Source organism: Staurois parvus, unplaced genomic scaffold (genome assembly GCF_062004578.1).
Source record: "Staurois parvus isolate SC_StPar_1 unplaced genomic scaffold, SC_StPar_1.0 ptg000064l, whole genome shotgun sequence".
Taxonomy (NCBI): Eukaryota; Metazoa; Chordata; class Amphibia; order Anura; family Ranidae; genus Staurois; species Staurois parvus.
Window position 1 is genome coordinate 7,989,869 of NW_028317860.1, and position 12,916 is coordinate 8,002,784.

At 36.9% G+C, this 12,916-nt stretch overlaps 1 protein-coding gene across 5 annotated transcripts in view; it reads right to left on the reverse strand.

Annotated features, from left to right (window-relative positions):
- ENOX1 (ecto-NOX disulfide-thiol exchanger 1) overlaps positions 1 to 12,916 on the reverse strand; it is a 745,756-nt gene that overhangs the window by 93,622 nt on the left and 639,218 nt on the right. For all 5 annotated transcript variants that reach the window (XM_089668837.1, XM_089668835.1, XM_089668838.1 and 2 more), the window contains 2 exons: positions 10,710 to 10,816; positions 4,071 to 4,188 (listed from right to left, as the gene is read on the reverse strand). In XM_089668837.1, coding sequence (XP_089524963.1) covers positions 4,071 to 4,188; positions 10,710 to 10,816 — 225 coding nt within the window. The remainder of the gene's footprint in view (positions 1 to 4,070; positions 4,189 to 10,709; positions 10,817 to 12,916) is intronic.

The window sequence follows — 12,916 nt, forward strand, 5'->3', positions numbered from 1 at the left end:
ATGAAATGGAAAATTCAGGTATCTCTTGATACCAAGCCAAGGTCAGGTGACCAAGAAAGATTGCAGCCACAACTGTCAGAAGAATTGTTCGGGATACAAAGAAAAATCCACAGGTAACCTCAGGAGAAATACAGACTGCTCTGGAAAAAGACGGTGTGGTTGTTGCAAGGAGCAGAATAAGATACTTGAACAAAAATGAGCTGAATGGTCGAGTTGCCAGGAAGAAGCCTCTACTGTGCCAATGCCACAAAAAATCCCAGTTACAATATGCCTGACAACACCTTGACATGTCTCCCAACTTATGACACACTATAATCTGGAGTGATGAGACCAAAATAAAGCTTTATGGTCACAACCATAAGTGCTATGTATAGAGAGCGGTCAACAAGGCCTAAAGTGATAAAATACCATTCTCACACCATGGTAGCTCACTGATGTTTTGGGGGGTGAGCTCTAAAGGCACAAGGAATCTAGTGAAAACTGAGGCAAGATGAATGCAGGATGTTATCAGAAAATACTCAAAACAACAGTGCAGCGCTATCTAATAAAAGCATTAACATAAAGTGCATAGAAACAATCAGTAAATACCTTAAATAAGGTGAAAATTGTAGGTCCAAATGAGTGGTGTGCGTAAACTAGGAGAGTGTTGACAATCCACTTAGATCTTCTTTATGTAAGCTGCAGTTGATGGTACTCAAAGAAACATGACCACACGGAGGAAGAAACCTTCACCTCCAAGCCAAACATACTGCCTCTTACCCTGTATTTTGACTGCCCAACCAGGAACAATCACAAAACGCAGAAGCAATAACACCATAAAAGCTGACCATTATCTCTGCTATAAAAGTGATGAGAAATCCAAACTTTTAGAAATGTTACAAAAACAGGTTAGGGGAAGACTTATATGTGGATGCCTGTTGCAGTGACAACTGCCTAAAATAATATTTTCCTCCCTTATTCATCTGTATGGGTCTCTGGAACAAAAAGTGAAAGGTACTATCCCTGTTGGGACACAGACAGGAAAAAAAAAAAAAAGCTGACAAGGTCTCAACCAGAACCTAATCTAGCCCAAAAACATTTTGGTTTTACATCATCCTTAAGACATTCTAAAGCTAGCCATGCCTGGATTGAAATTCCAATCAAATGACTTCTCATGAACAGTCGTGCTGGAAAATTTCCATTCGATCAGCATTTTAAGCCATACAGCTGCAGCACTGATCAATGTATTTTGAAAACAAGGGAGTCCCGCTGTCAAAATACGACATGGTGGGGAGGAAAACTTAAAAAATGTCCTTTCTGGAAAAAATAAAAACTCTAGTAGAAACTGAGAGAAATCCTGGGAGTTCCAGAACAGACATTTCAAATATATCATTACAAAAACAGATCACCAGCTAGGGGCTGATTCAGTTGACCAGCACTAAAGTATGTCTACATTTTGAAAGTGTTTTTTTTTTTGTCCTCTGCTTCCCTGCTGGAAAGATTCCCCTTCACTATGTGTCTTGGTGACCAGGATGGAAAGGGATGGGAAATCCAAAATGCCATCGTTATCAAGGGAAGACAAATTGAGAAAATCTGCCAATGGGGATACCTGTTCCAGTTAAAATTGTCTAAGAGGGGATTTCTGGTCCTTTTGGAGAAATCTTCTGCTATTTGCTGTTCTGTCTCTGGAACAGGACATGAATGGAATTCTCGAGAATAGGACATGGACAGCAAACATAATCACCCCCCCCCCCCATTCACAAAAACTAAAAAAAAAGCTTTTCATAAACTGCACAGTAAAACTAAAATCAGTTTTGGGTGAACCAGTCCTTTGAATAATGTGCCTTATCAGATTACAGATAATCAGACATTTTTGCTGAAAACATCTTGACATTGAAAATATTACACAATAGTCTACTACTGCAGTCTTTGGTACATATCAACAAACATGTCGTAACCCATTAGCTACAATTTTAATATTCCCTTTATGTTAGTGGAACTGGCTAAAGAAAAATATAACTGTACATTGGAGAATAACTGTCAACTTGGAACTGAGTAGCTTATGTTACATAATCTGTTCAGTACCCGCTTTAAATATTCTGCTCATCTTGTTTGTGTATGTCTATTTAAATATATACAATGTGTTGCGATTGCAGTGAATTTTTCTCTGTAACACTGTGTTGATAATTTTCCGTGGGACAGACAGAAAAAGCATAATTTAACAGTATGTCAAAATGAAATACCTGCAACACTGATAAAATGACAGTAAAATAAATGTAAATTTGGACCGCTGTCACAAGTGGCTGCTTGGCTCTGTGAAGATGTTAGGTTGCTATGGCATTTTCCATAGCAACTTTGTCTCTTATCGCATTAAAAAAAATTGCCTATGTGTTCTAAAAACCTGTTAAGAAAAAGGGATTACATCAATCCTCCTATGTAATGATCCGACATAAAACCTTATCAGTCTGAAAACATAACAAAATGTAATCTATATAATAGCATTGGCGATGTGGAATTAGAACACTGGTTTCATCTGCCTTCACATCCTCAATGTAATGGAAAATGATCTGACTTACATTGCTATTCTACACAATTGCTTCATTGCAAGAGTCATTTTTGCAATATGGGAAATGAGTTCAGCATATTTTATAGGCTGACTTAACACACATATCTGCACACAGGCTTTATGCTGACATCTAATTGCTTTCCAACTTTCCTTTATCCAGTCTATTGGAAGCCATTGTGGACCTGGTAATACACTTGGTAAGGCCTTACAAAGTGATATTAATACCATACTGATGCTCATAAAGAAATCAAATTGGGAGGCCATGTAAAGGTATGCAATATAATACGATTTGTTAATATTTCTACACAGGTTCATAAAAAATGACCATATTTCATAGAAAATAATTCCTGATGTGGTTGGCAACCAAAATAAAATGGCTATATCATGTTAAAAAGAAAACACACACAAAACTCTGAGCTTTATCATTCTCCATACTGGTACTGAGAGAGAATCTAAAAGAAGACTGTGTTGTCCAAAGCAACCACTAATCTGTCATTTATTAGCACAGCTAAGAAGATGAGGTAAGTATCTGGGTATTATGTGTAACACCGACCTGCAGTGGACCTTATTTATCAATAAATAAGATGAACTGCTCCCACATCAACCAGTCTGACCCAACCCTACACCACAAAATCACAGCTGGAAAATAGAAATTTGAATTTGGTTATCACGAGAAAACACAGACAATTCCCCATACTTTGACAGATCAATCTGACAATAAAATCAAAACCTGCGCTTTCTATATAATAATACAAAAATAACAATAAGCTGTTTACTTGCAATGGTATATACTATCACTATACCAACGTAGAAGATAAATAATTGGTGCCATAAACAGTTTAAAATGTATATGGGTTAATAACAGAGGGGTCCCCAGCATTGGAGATTTCCAAAAAAGCAGCTTACCAAAAGTTAAGACTTCTAAATGATAGGAGGTCAGGATGAAGTCACATGCTTTTCTCTAAAATTATTGTACCAGGAGTGACCATTTTGAATGCTGTTCATTTGAAACTTTAATGTACTGTATGTGGTTTTTTTTTTATGAATGTTTTTATGGGTTACATTTTGGGATTCTGGTTTTGTGTTCTCCTATCCATGCTGCGAACATTACTGTCAATGGAGGATCTACTGAAGGGAAAGAGTGGTATCATGATCTAAGAGAAAATTGTTAGATTAAATATTTGGACCTTATTTTTTATCTGATCAAAACTACACACAAGCTCATCTTGACCTCTTATCATCTAGAGTTCTTTACCTTTTTTAAACTGCTCAGCATTCTGTCTGGTGGAGGGATTGCTTGCTATCATTTGGGTCTGAGGATTTTATGGGAAGATTCAATGCCAGGGATCCCACCGTTTACCAATATACAACTGTTATATGACTGTTTATATTGCCACTTAATTTTATAAAATAAATTGTCTGCTTCTTAAAATATTGATTGATGGAGAAGCAAACACGTATGTAACACACAGACAAATATGTTTTGCTCCTGTCCTATAACAAGACACAGTGATATTGTTCTCACCTGTATCATCCACTTTGGTTTTTTTGCTGGGAACATCACTACTGTCATCATCCGACATCTCCATCTCCTCCTCTCTTCGGATACCCATGAGTTGTTCACTGTGTGCATTCCTGAGCTCCTACAAGAAATAACAAAATACAGGCACCACTAATAAAACACATTGTACTTATTTAATATATACATAATTTTGCTAAGCAGTTATCCACCATATCTCCCAGCATTCATTCACTGGCAGTCTGAATATTGCAAACTGCTGCACTCAGCTATGACCTAAGAAAAATACCAAGTTAGCATGACTTAAAAAATAATAGATAAAACAACAAGAAATCATATATCTGTCTTTTAGATACACATAACATAGAAAGTGAACATATTTTTGTTAATCTGCATGAAAGACCCATTACTTATGCACACTACTTTTTGGTAACATACTTCTCTCTTCCCTCAGAGTGACTCACATACCAAGGGTAAATCCCACAAGCAAACACTTTTATTTATACCGAAGGCAGCCATCTTGTGTGTCTTGCTCATGAAGACTTGGAAAGACTAGTGGCATCCTTAGCTTTGATCATCGGTATTCTTTCGAAGATGAGCTCCTTCCACAAGATGGCACAGTGGTGTAGTAAGAAGTCCACCCATCACATTGGTCAACTGGTCAGGAGGGAATCAGCTCCACTTAACTTTAGGAGCACAAAAAGGGCCAACAGTTCAGCATCACTATTCACTACACGTTAACTTCAAAGGTATCTATTCCTCATTGGGAAATGACTTTAATCCAGTCCTTTATACAGTAAAAAGTTACCTCTTTTAAAGCTGGAAATCTTAGTCCAATATGATTGAGTTTGAAGTTTGGCTTTAGTAAAGCATAGTGTTTGCAGAAAAGACAAGCACAAGGGACACTTCACAACCATGCAACAGATAAGATAGAATGGTTATTTTTCTTAATGTCTGTTCTATCTGAAATTGTTCTGTATGTTAAACCACTAATATAACTATTAGTCTTTTTTTTTAGACTGGTGGCTACAATTTCTGACCGGTGTAGCCTGTGTAACATAGTGTAGGTAAAAGGCAGCACAATGAAACAGTTTAATATTGAAACAAAATACAAACGGAAACATAGTCAGATATTTTTTCACTCTATAGTTTTTCTAGTTTATTCCCATTTAGTATGCTTCCAGGGACAGGATATGCATGTGCTTATTGTGTCATAATTGCAGAAGATGAAAAAAAGACAAAAGCTAAGAATTATTGTGCTAGTAAACTGTCAGTTTTTGGTGATCTTTGTGTATGAAAGATTTATCATTCAGTCTTTACATGAACAGACATCCAGTTCAAAAATCACCTGTTTTTTACATTAGCTATACAGGGCTTGAATTTCGCCTGATTCCGGATACCTTTCTTCTGTTAACTATTCTTATGTTGTAGAACTGATCCAGTGATCAGATAGGAAGATAGCACTGAGTGTACTAGGTAAACTAATGTCTGCTACATTTTATACAAGATGGATTAGGCCTGTAAACCACTGTGGCTCGAGATGCTGTTTTAATAGGCCTTTGAACATTCATTACAGCCTTCTCTTGCAATGTGTACAGATGAACAAGAGAAGCCCCTGTGGGAGAACCTTCTACATTTTTCATGGGAATTGCTGTGGCATTTGTCACATAATGAAAGCTATATGTGGAGTGTATTGTGTATTCTCCTCACATGACTTAAAAGATGCCAAACTGCAAGCCTCCCCTGGGAGTGAGCCCTTTGTCAGTAGAGAAATTAGATGTCAACAAGGTGAAAAGCTGTATGCTGCATTCCTACATTAAACCTGGCAGCATTATTAGGACCAAATGAGATGGTATCAACTTTCTTTTTTCCCGGCACCTTACAAGGAGAACATACTACATTATCTCTGCCCTTTTGCATTACTGCTTAGACAGGTTTCCTTACACTATATGTGTCTTCCTGAATCTATATAAAGCTATAGTACATTAAAAAAAAAACTTCAGGAAATTAAAAAGTTGCATACCAGAGGAGCTCCAGTACATAGGCCCTTTAATGTACGCCATGTGATTGCATTCACTTCATAAAGTAAATATCTGGATCAGGGGGCTTTGTCAGTTGCTGCACTTACTTGGTAGTGAAACCAAATTTCATAATGCTGCTTTGTTATCATATATGCATGAAATTTGAAACAGCAAGATCCACAGGTGTATCTATGTATATTACAAACTGCAGGAATATACATTTTATAATTTCAGCAATAAACTAGTTGTTGGGAAATATAATCTGGCCAGGATATGGGAAACAAATGACTAGTGTTTTTACCTTTCATCATTTATTACTAGATTTTGATTTGACAGGGAATTATCTATGCTTTTGTGAAGTCCTAGGCAGAACTTGTATACTGAACAGTCTACCTCAATTGCACGCCATACTTCCTATACTTGCATCTACTTGATTTATGTTTTGATGGCTTTAACTACAGAAACACTCAGATTGTGAGTCCCTCTGTGATACTTGGGCAACAGCATTTAGAAAGCTGAAATGCCATAGAGCCAAATAGGGTGAAGCACAAACTTTAAAACTTTTCGCTGGTACTGGCTTGTACCCCACAATAAAATGCATGGCATGGACAGCTTGGAACAATCCTAGGCTGAGAGATGACAGATACACTACTCAAAACACACATTGCTGGTTTCCACTGCAATCTTTTGGTGACCTGGTAGAAAAAAGAATGTGTAGCATGAGTACTGAAAAGCCTTTCCTTTCTCTTTCTTAAAAAGAAACTTGCAGTTTGTCACTGAAATGGCCAATAGTTTGAGAATCACTGAAGTACCTGCTATTTTTTTATTTTTTTTAACTCTCTATATGACCCTGTTGTTGTATCTGGATTCTGAAGTATCGCTTGCCTATGACAGACTATGCATATCCAATGCTTATGCATGCTATTTACTATGTTATTTCCTTTTTTTCTAAATCAAAGCAAAATGTTATGTGTGTCCTTTGGAAGCTTCACATGTGGAGCCCCAAAAATCTAAGAGGTTTGCTTACACTGATTTAGTAAATGGTTAAATGCGCAAAGTCATTTAACATGTGAGGTGCTGGCTGGCAGGGTTGTGGATGATCTGTTACCTGTGTATCTCACCTACACATGTTGAGAGGCTCTAGGATTTTGTCTGCTATAGAGAAAACCAATGATTTATGTTCTCAGATCTTAGTTCTGTCCATGTTCTGGAGACCGGAAGATTTGTCTAGCTTTGGATGGGATAAAGCCTCCAGTCCTAGGGCCAAATCTTTCCTGTTACCTAGACCTCACTAATCAGTTTCTGCTGTCCTTAGACATTTGTATATCAGAGGTGACTAAAACTAGACATTCTCTTTCACTATTTCTGCTCTGAAAGCCTACTGCTGGGTGTAAAAGCTGACAGCTGAGAGAACACTAAAAGGTATCCTGAGCCACTTGATTGTTTTAAGGATCCCTTTAGGGGGCACTCTGTTAGAGAGGAACTGACCTGAGTTTAGCTATTGGTTTGGACAAGCAGATTTGTTGTTTGTTTTATGCTTTGGACTTCCTGTACAAAGCCCTCCTGCATTGAACTGTATTTGTTTACTGCCTGTTTGGACAGTTCCTTGGTGTCCGTCTTGTTCATGGTTACCAATCTCACTATCAGTTGAGTATGTCCCCTTTGTACAAGGCAATAAAAACTGTCATTGTGATATGTAAAGAACCCATTAAAAGTCAAATAGAGTTAGGTTTACGTAGTTGCTATGGGTTACTATGTTTTGTCCAGTATTTGTGTTTACTAAAGGAACAGAACCTTAACTGCAAAGTGACTCAGCACAACTAATCAAATTAATTTGGCTGAAGTGAGCACAGTAAAACATGGATTCTGGTTGCAAACATTACCATCTTTTGCACTGAATCAAAAGCTCATTGTCCATAGCTAGTGAATAAACCTATACATCTAATTAACTAAACCCAATAAAGGTTTTGTTTCCCAGATAGTTATGTTTAGAGAATATTTGTCTAGAACCAAAAAATGTAAACAAGGGTGGAGTTTTCATATAATAATATACACAATTGTGAGTCCAAGTCCAAACTAAAGGGGATAATTAATGATTATAGAATGGCATTGGCCTATTTTTAGGTAATAACACAGTATTATCAAGAAATACAAATGATACATACTCCAAAGCTAGTGAATGACTTACCTGCATAAACAACATATACCATAGTGCATGAAAACATATTAAAAATAAGAATGTGTTTAAATATTTTTACTTTCATTCTCTTCCACTAATTTGCCACATTCTTTTTTTTTTAAAATGTTTCCAGGTGCACTTAGCTTTTGGGTAGGAATTAAACTGGTACAATTGTTTCCAACATACAGAATAATTAAATATACTCAGGATTTGGCTGGGAAGGAAACCTGGCAGCTAATATTATTCTAAAGGGAACCAAACAACAATTAATGTGAAGTTATCACTCAATCTACAGTTTTAACACTAATAGCTTCTACACTGGACGCAGCCCATGAATACAACTTAAATAAACCTGTCTTAGTTTAATGAGCAATCGTTTCCTGGCTCTGTTCTGTTCTACTGCTCTTTTTATTGCAGATTCCATTAGAAATAACAGTAGATAGTTGATTTAATAAAAAATCATACTCTTTCAACATACAATGTATGTTTAGTTGGTGAAACACTACACATCTAGAATGACTCATGCTTAGCCTATGATGGCCCTAGGCCCGGTCACTGACAGAGGGTATGTTTCTCAAGTTATTAGATTGCTATGAGAGATGAGGGTTCACAAAAGGGTTTCACTGTTAGCATATCACAAGCATAGGTAGCTTAGATAATTTAACAAACTGCTCAGCACAGATTCTGCAGCAAGAAAATCATATGGTTTTAAACAAGTGTTTCAAGCACCAAACCCACAGTAGCTCCCTTGGGCTCTTTCATTTATATATCACCATTAAGGCAAACTGCCATAGGTAATATACCTTGTATACAAATTTTCTTCTGTAGATATTTGGTCAATTATTACAGCTGTGTACATTACAAATGAAATAAATATTTGGGCCACACTGCCACCAGACACCATCGTAGTTTTCTAGACTCCTGGGACTTTATGTTCTTAGGAAAAAAGAAGGGATGGAAAGTTTGTCTTTTGATTGTCAAACAACTACAGTTTATCATACTGCATAAGACAATGATATGCATAGAATGTTTGTGAATGAAAGTGTCAGAGAGAGCTAGAAAGTGAGACTGGGAGAAGAAAGGCTTTAAGAAGACAAATGTCTGCAGATCCTAAAAATAGGAACATTTTTTAGTAAAAATTATAATGTTGCTTTGTTCTTTAAAATGCTACTATGTGATTGAAACTCCTCAGAGACATGTAAATTAAAGAATACTTTATAAACATGTTCTATAAAAACCTTTCTGCAACATAACCAAAACACACAGTACTTACCCACTAAAACACAGGCTCATAGATAAAAGCAATTGCTGAACAAGAAATGGAAACTGGGTGACCATAATAAAAAGTAAAGCGTATAACAAAATATACCCAAACATATCAATGTGAAGGGTAATAATAACATGCAGGCACAGACATATGCAGATGACACTCCACAGAGAATAAGTGCTATAATAGACATAACTTTTACACTTAAAGGTGCAGCCTCAACATGATAAATCAATTCAAACATTTTTTCTGTTATGGAATGAAACCAGTCTCTAAGCCAATTATGACAAAATGGCATCATCACAAGTAGACCATGACTGGGTACATGATTCTGTTTAATTAGCAAGATCCAGACATTTGTTTATCGGTCAATTAGTAGAAAGGTAAATAGCAATTAATTTATGTTTGTAAAATGACACAGTTTATAAAACTATGTTTCAATATGAAAATAATATAAATTAATTTTAAAAAAATCAGAACAAATTTCCAAAATACACGCACTGAACGTTTGGGGACACAGTTGGCTGAGATCCATAGAAGACATAACTCCCAAAGGAACTCATCAAAATGCTTTCTGATTGCAGTGGTAGGAAGGGCTTATCAGAACAAGCATGTTTTATTGAAATATTGACTGTGTAATCCAGGGCACAGGGACAGGGCTTATACAGGTTTCATTTTGTAGTTGTATTTTTGACATACATATGTACAGTATTAGTCGAAGGATCCCAAAAGTATATGGATATAGGATGGTCACAACAAACTACTTTATATTTATGTATTAATGTCTGACAAAATGCCATTAAAAAGTAATTTGTTAAAAACATATGAGACTGCATCTTTGCTAATCTGCATATGTGTGCATTGTTATCTTATGATGATTTTATCACCACATTGCTCTCTTAAGTCATTAAAACACAAGCATTCAACCCTACACAGCCAGCAAAAGGCTTTATGATGACCTCACAAACCTGATTTGTTTCCTGAAGAAATTACTCTATCTTCATGACACGCTCCGACATAAAATAAACATCTAAAAGGTATGGTCATGTGCAGAACATCCTAAATGCCTTAAACCCACCTTCATTATCAACTGAACAAGCACACCAACACTCACCTCTCAACCACTCACTTTCTCTGCGATGAGAGTGATGGATAAGATTGTAAAAAAAGGCACCCACCTCACAATGCTTCCGCCAAATGTCAATATTCTTGCGCTGAGCTTTCGAGAAATGGTCCCATGCTTTTTGTCTGGTGGAAGCGTTGAAAACGGCCACAATCTGCTCAACTTCAGTGAACAGGGAAGTCAAACAAGACAAGCAATTTATGTTGTGGTCATTCCAGAGAAAGCAAAACAAAGACACATGTGAGTCCTATGGATCATGCCAAGACACATCACCCATAGCCACCCAGTCATGTGTCTTTAGTACTTACATGTATAATTGTTGCAACTGTGTCCGTCAAGCGTGGAATACTTTCATTTACATACACTTAAACACTTCACACTACAATCTGTTAAACAGTGATTAGCTACAGAAGGAAGTCTCATTAATTAATCAGAGTCAAGTGCAGTGGCATCCATTTAATCATTTTTTTCCAGACTACAAAATTAATATGTATATATTGTCCCCTCACATATCAGTATTTCAGTGTGCTTCTCGATTTCATTTGTGATCACCAAAGATCAATTTCTCATCAAATTCCTGACAAGCAATTACATCCAGTTATTGCACACTGACCACACCTTAAACTTAAATTGCTAGTGAGTGTGTATGTCTGGGTAGTATAATAATGTCCCTAAAAGCAGTGATTTGTTGCAATTAAACCTTTAGATATTTTATCATTTCATGTCATGAAATGCAAAAAAGTTGTGCTTTGACAGTTACATAATGGTACTTTAAAAAATAATACTTAAAGCGGTAGTAAACTCCGCTTTATGAATGGTACCTACAGATAAGTCTATAATAAAAGCTTACCTGTAGGTACAGTGAATACCTTCTAAATGTTAGTTTAGGAGATATTCACTTTTGTAGAGGCTGTTGACGTGTCTGGAGCATGCACACTGTGCTCTGAAGGGATGGCACACTGGAGTATGTCATCCATTAAGAGTACTGTGCTGCAACCGTGACTCCCATGCGCATATGTGGGAGTGATGTCATTACACCAGGCCACTCAAATGGCCAGAGAGCGCAAACCCAGAAGGCACACTGGGAGAAGGTGAAAGAGCCAGCAGCGGAGACAGGGCACTGATGGAAGACTTAGTTTTAAGGCGAGCCTGTCATAATGTGCTAGTATGTGGTGTATTCTAGCACATTATGTGTTAAACCGCCCCAAATTTCTTTTTTATTGTCAGAGCTTACCACTGCTTTAAACTTGCACTCACCTTATGCTTTACTCAGAATGAGTTGAAGATTAATAATGCATAAACTATCTTACTTCTTGCATTTTTAATTTCTAGTAAATGATTTCAAGAATAAAAAAAAACTGTTGTAGGTGCGAATTAATAAATGCTGCTTTTGTGCTTTGGGGTACTGGTGTGTGTGGAGGGTCAACTAAAAATGTCCATCATAAGGTATCAACATTTAGATAATGTGCAACAAAATCTCTTTTGACAATGCAGTGTAAGACTTATAATTCCTCAAAAGAGGGCAAAATGTAGACTGTCTACAGCTACCCATCACATCAGCTTTACAGTTATATCTGATATACACTCAGGAAACATATGTCTCTTGTGGGCTTGGACAGCTGAACAATGACCTACATGATAACAGTCATGTATGTTAACTCCCACAAGGGCTCTAGGCAAAGAACAGCTGCACAGAGCAGACGGTAAAAGTCCTTGGTACACAGAACGCATTTCTCATTAACCAAGGCACACGTACAACCATTTTTCTGAATGAGAATGGTATTTAAACTTTCCAATCTTTTAACATTAGGTGTTCAACTGAATAGACAATTAGCAATTTCCTCCCTGCTAGAAGCCTAATGAATCTTGACTTAACATTTATGAAGGACTATGTGGTAGCCTGGCAGCTGTTTTATCAACTGCAGCACCCATCAGACAGACTGCCATAGGTGCACGATATGTTAATCATGTATTGCTACACTCAGAAGCCATTCTCTGGGAAACTGCAAGCAGTAAAGCATCATGTAATGGGCACAAAATGATAATTTGCTTCTCTCAGAGGACACATTTTGGAGACTGCATAACATAACAGTCCTTTTTAAAAAATGAATATTAAAACAAGTGAATTTGGGGGAGAGCACAGAATAGTGCAGGGACAGAAGATTTCCAAATAAAAACTACAACAGTAAGCCTGCAGGAGAAACTCTAACCATTGTTTTCACAGTACAATGTTAGGTGTCATTGTAGCCCCAACACAGCTTC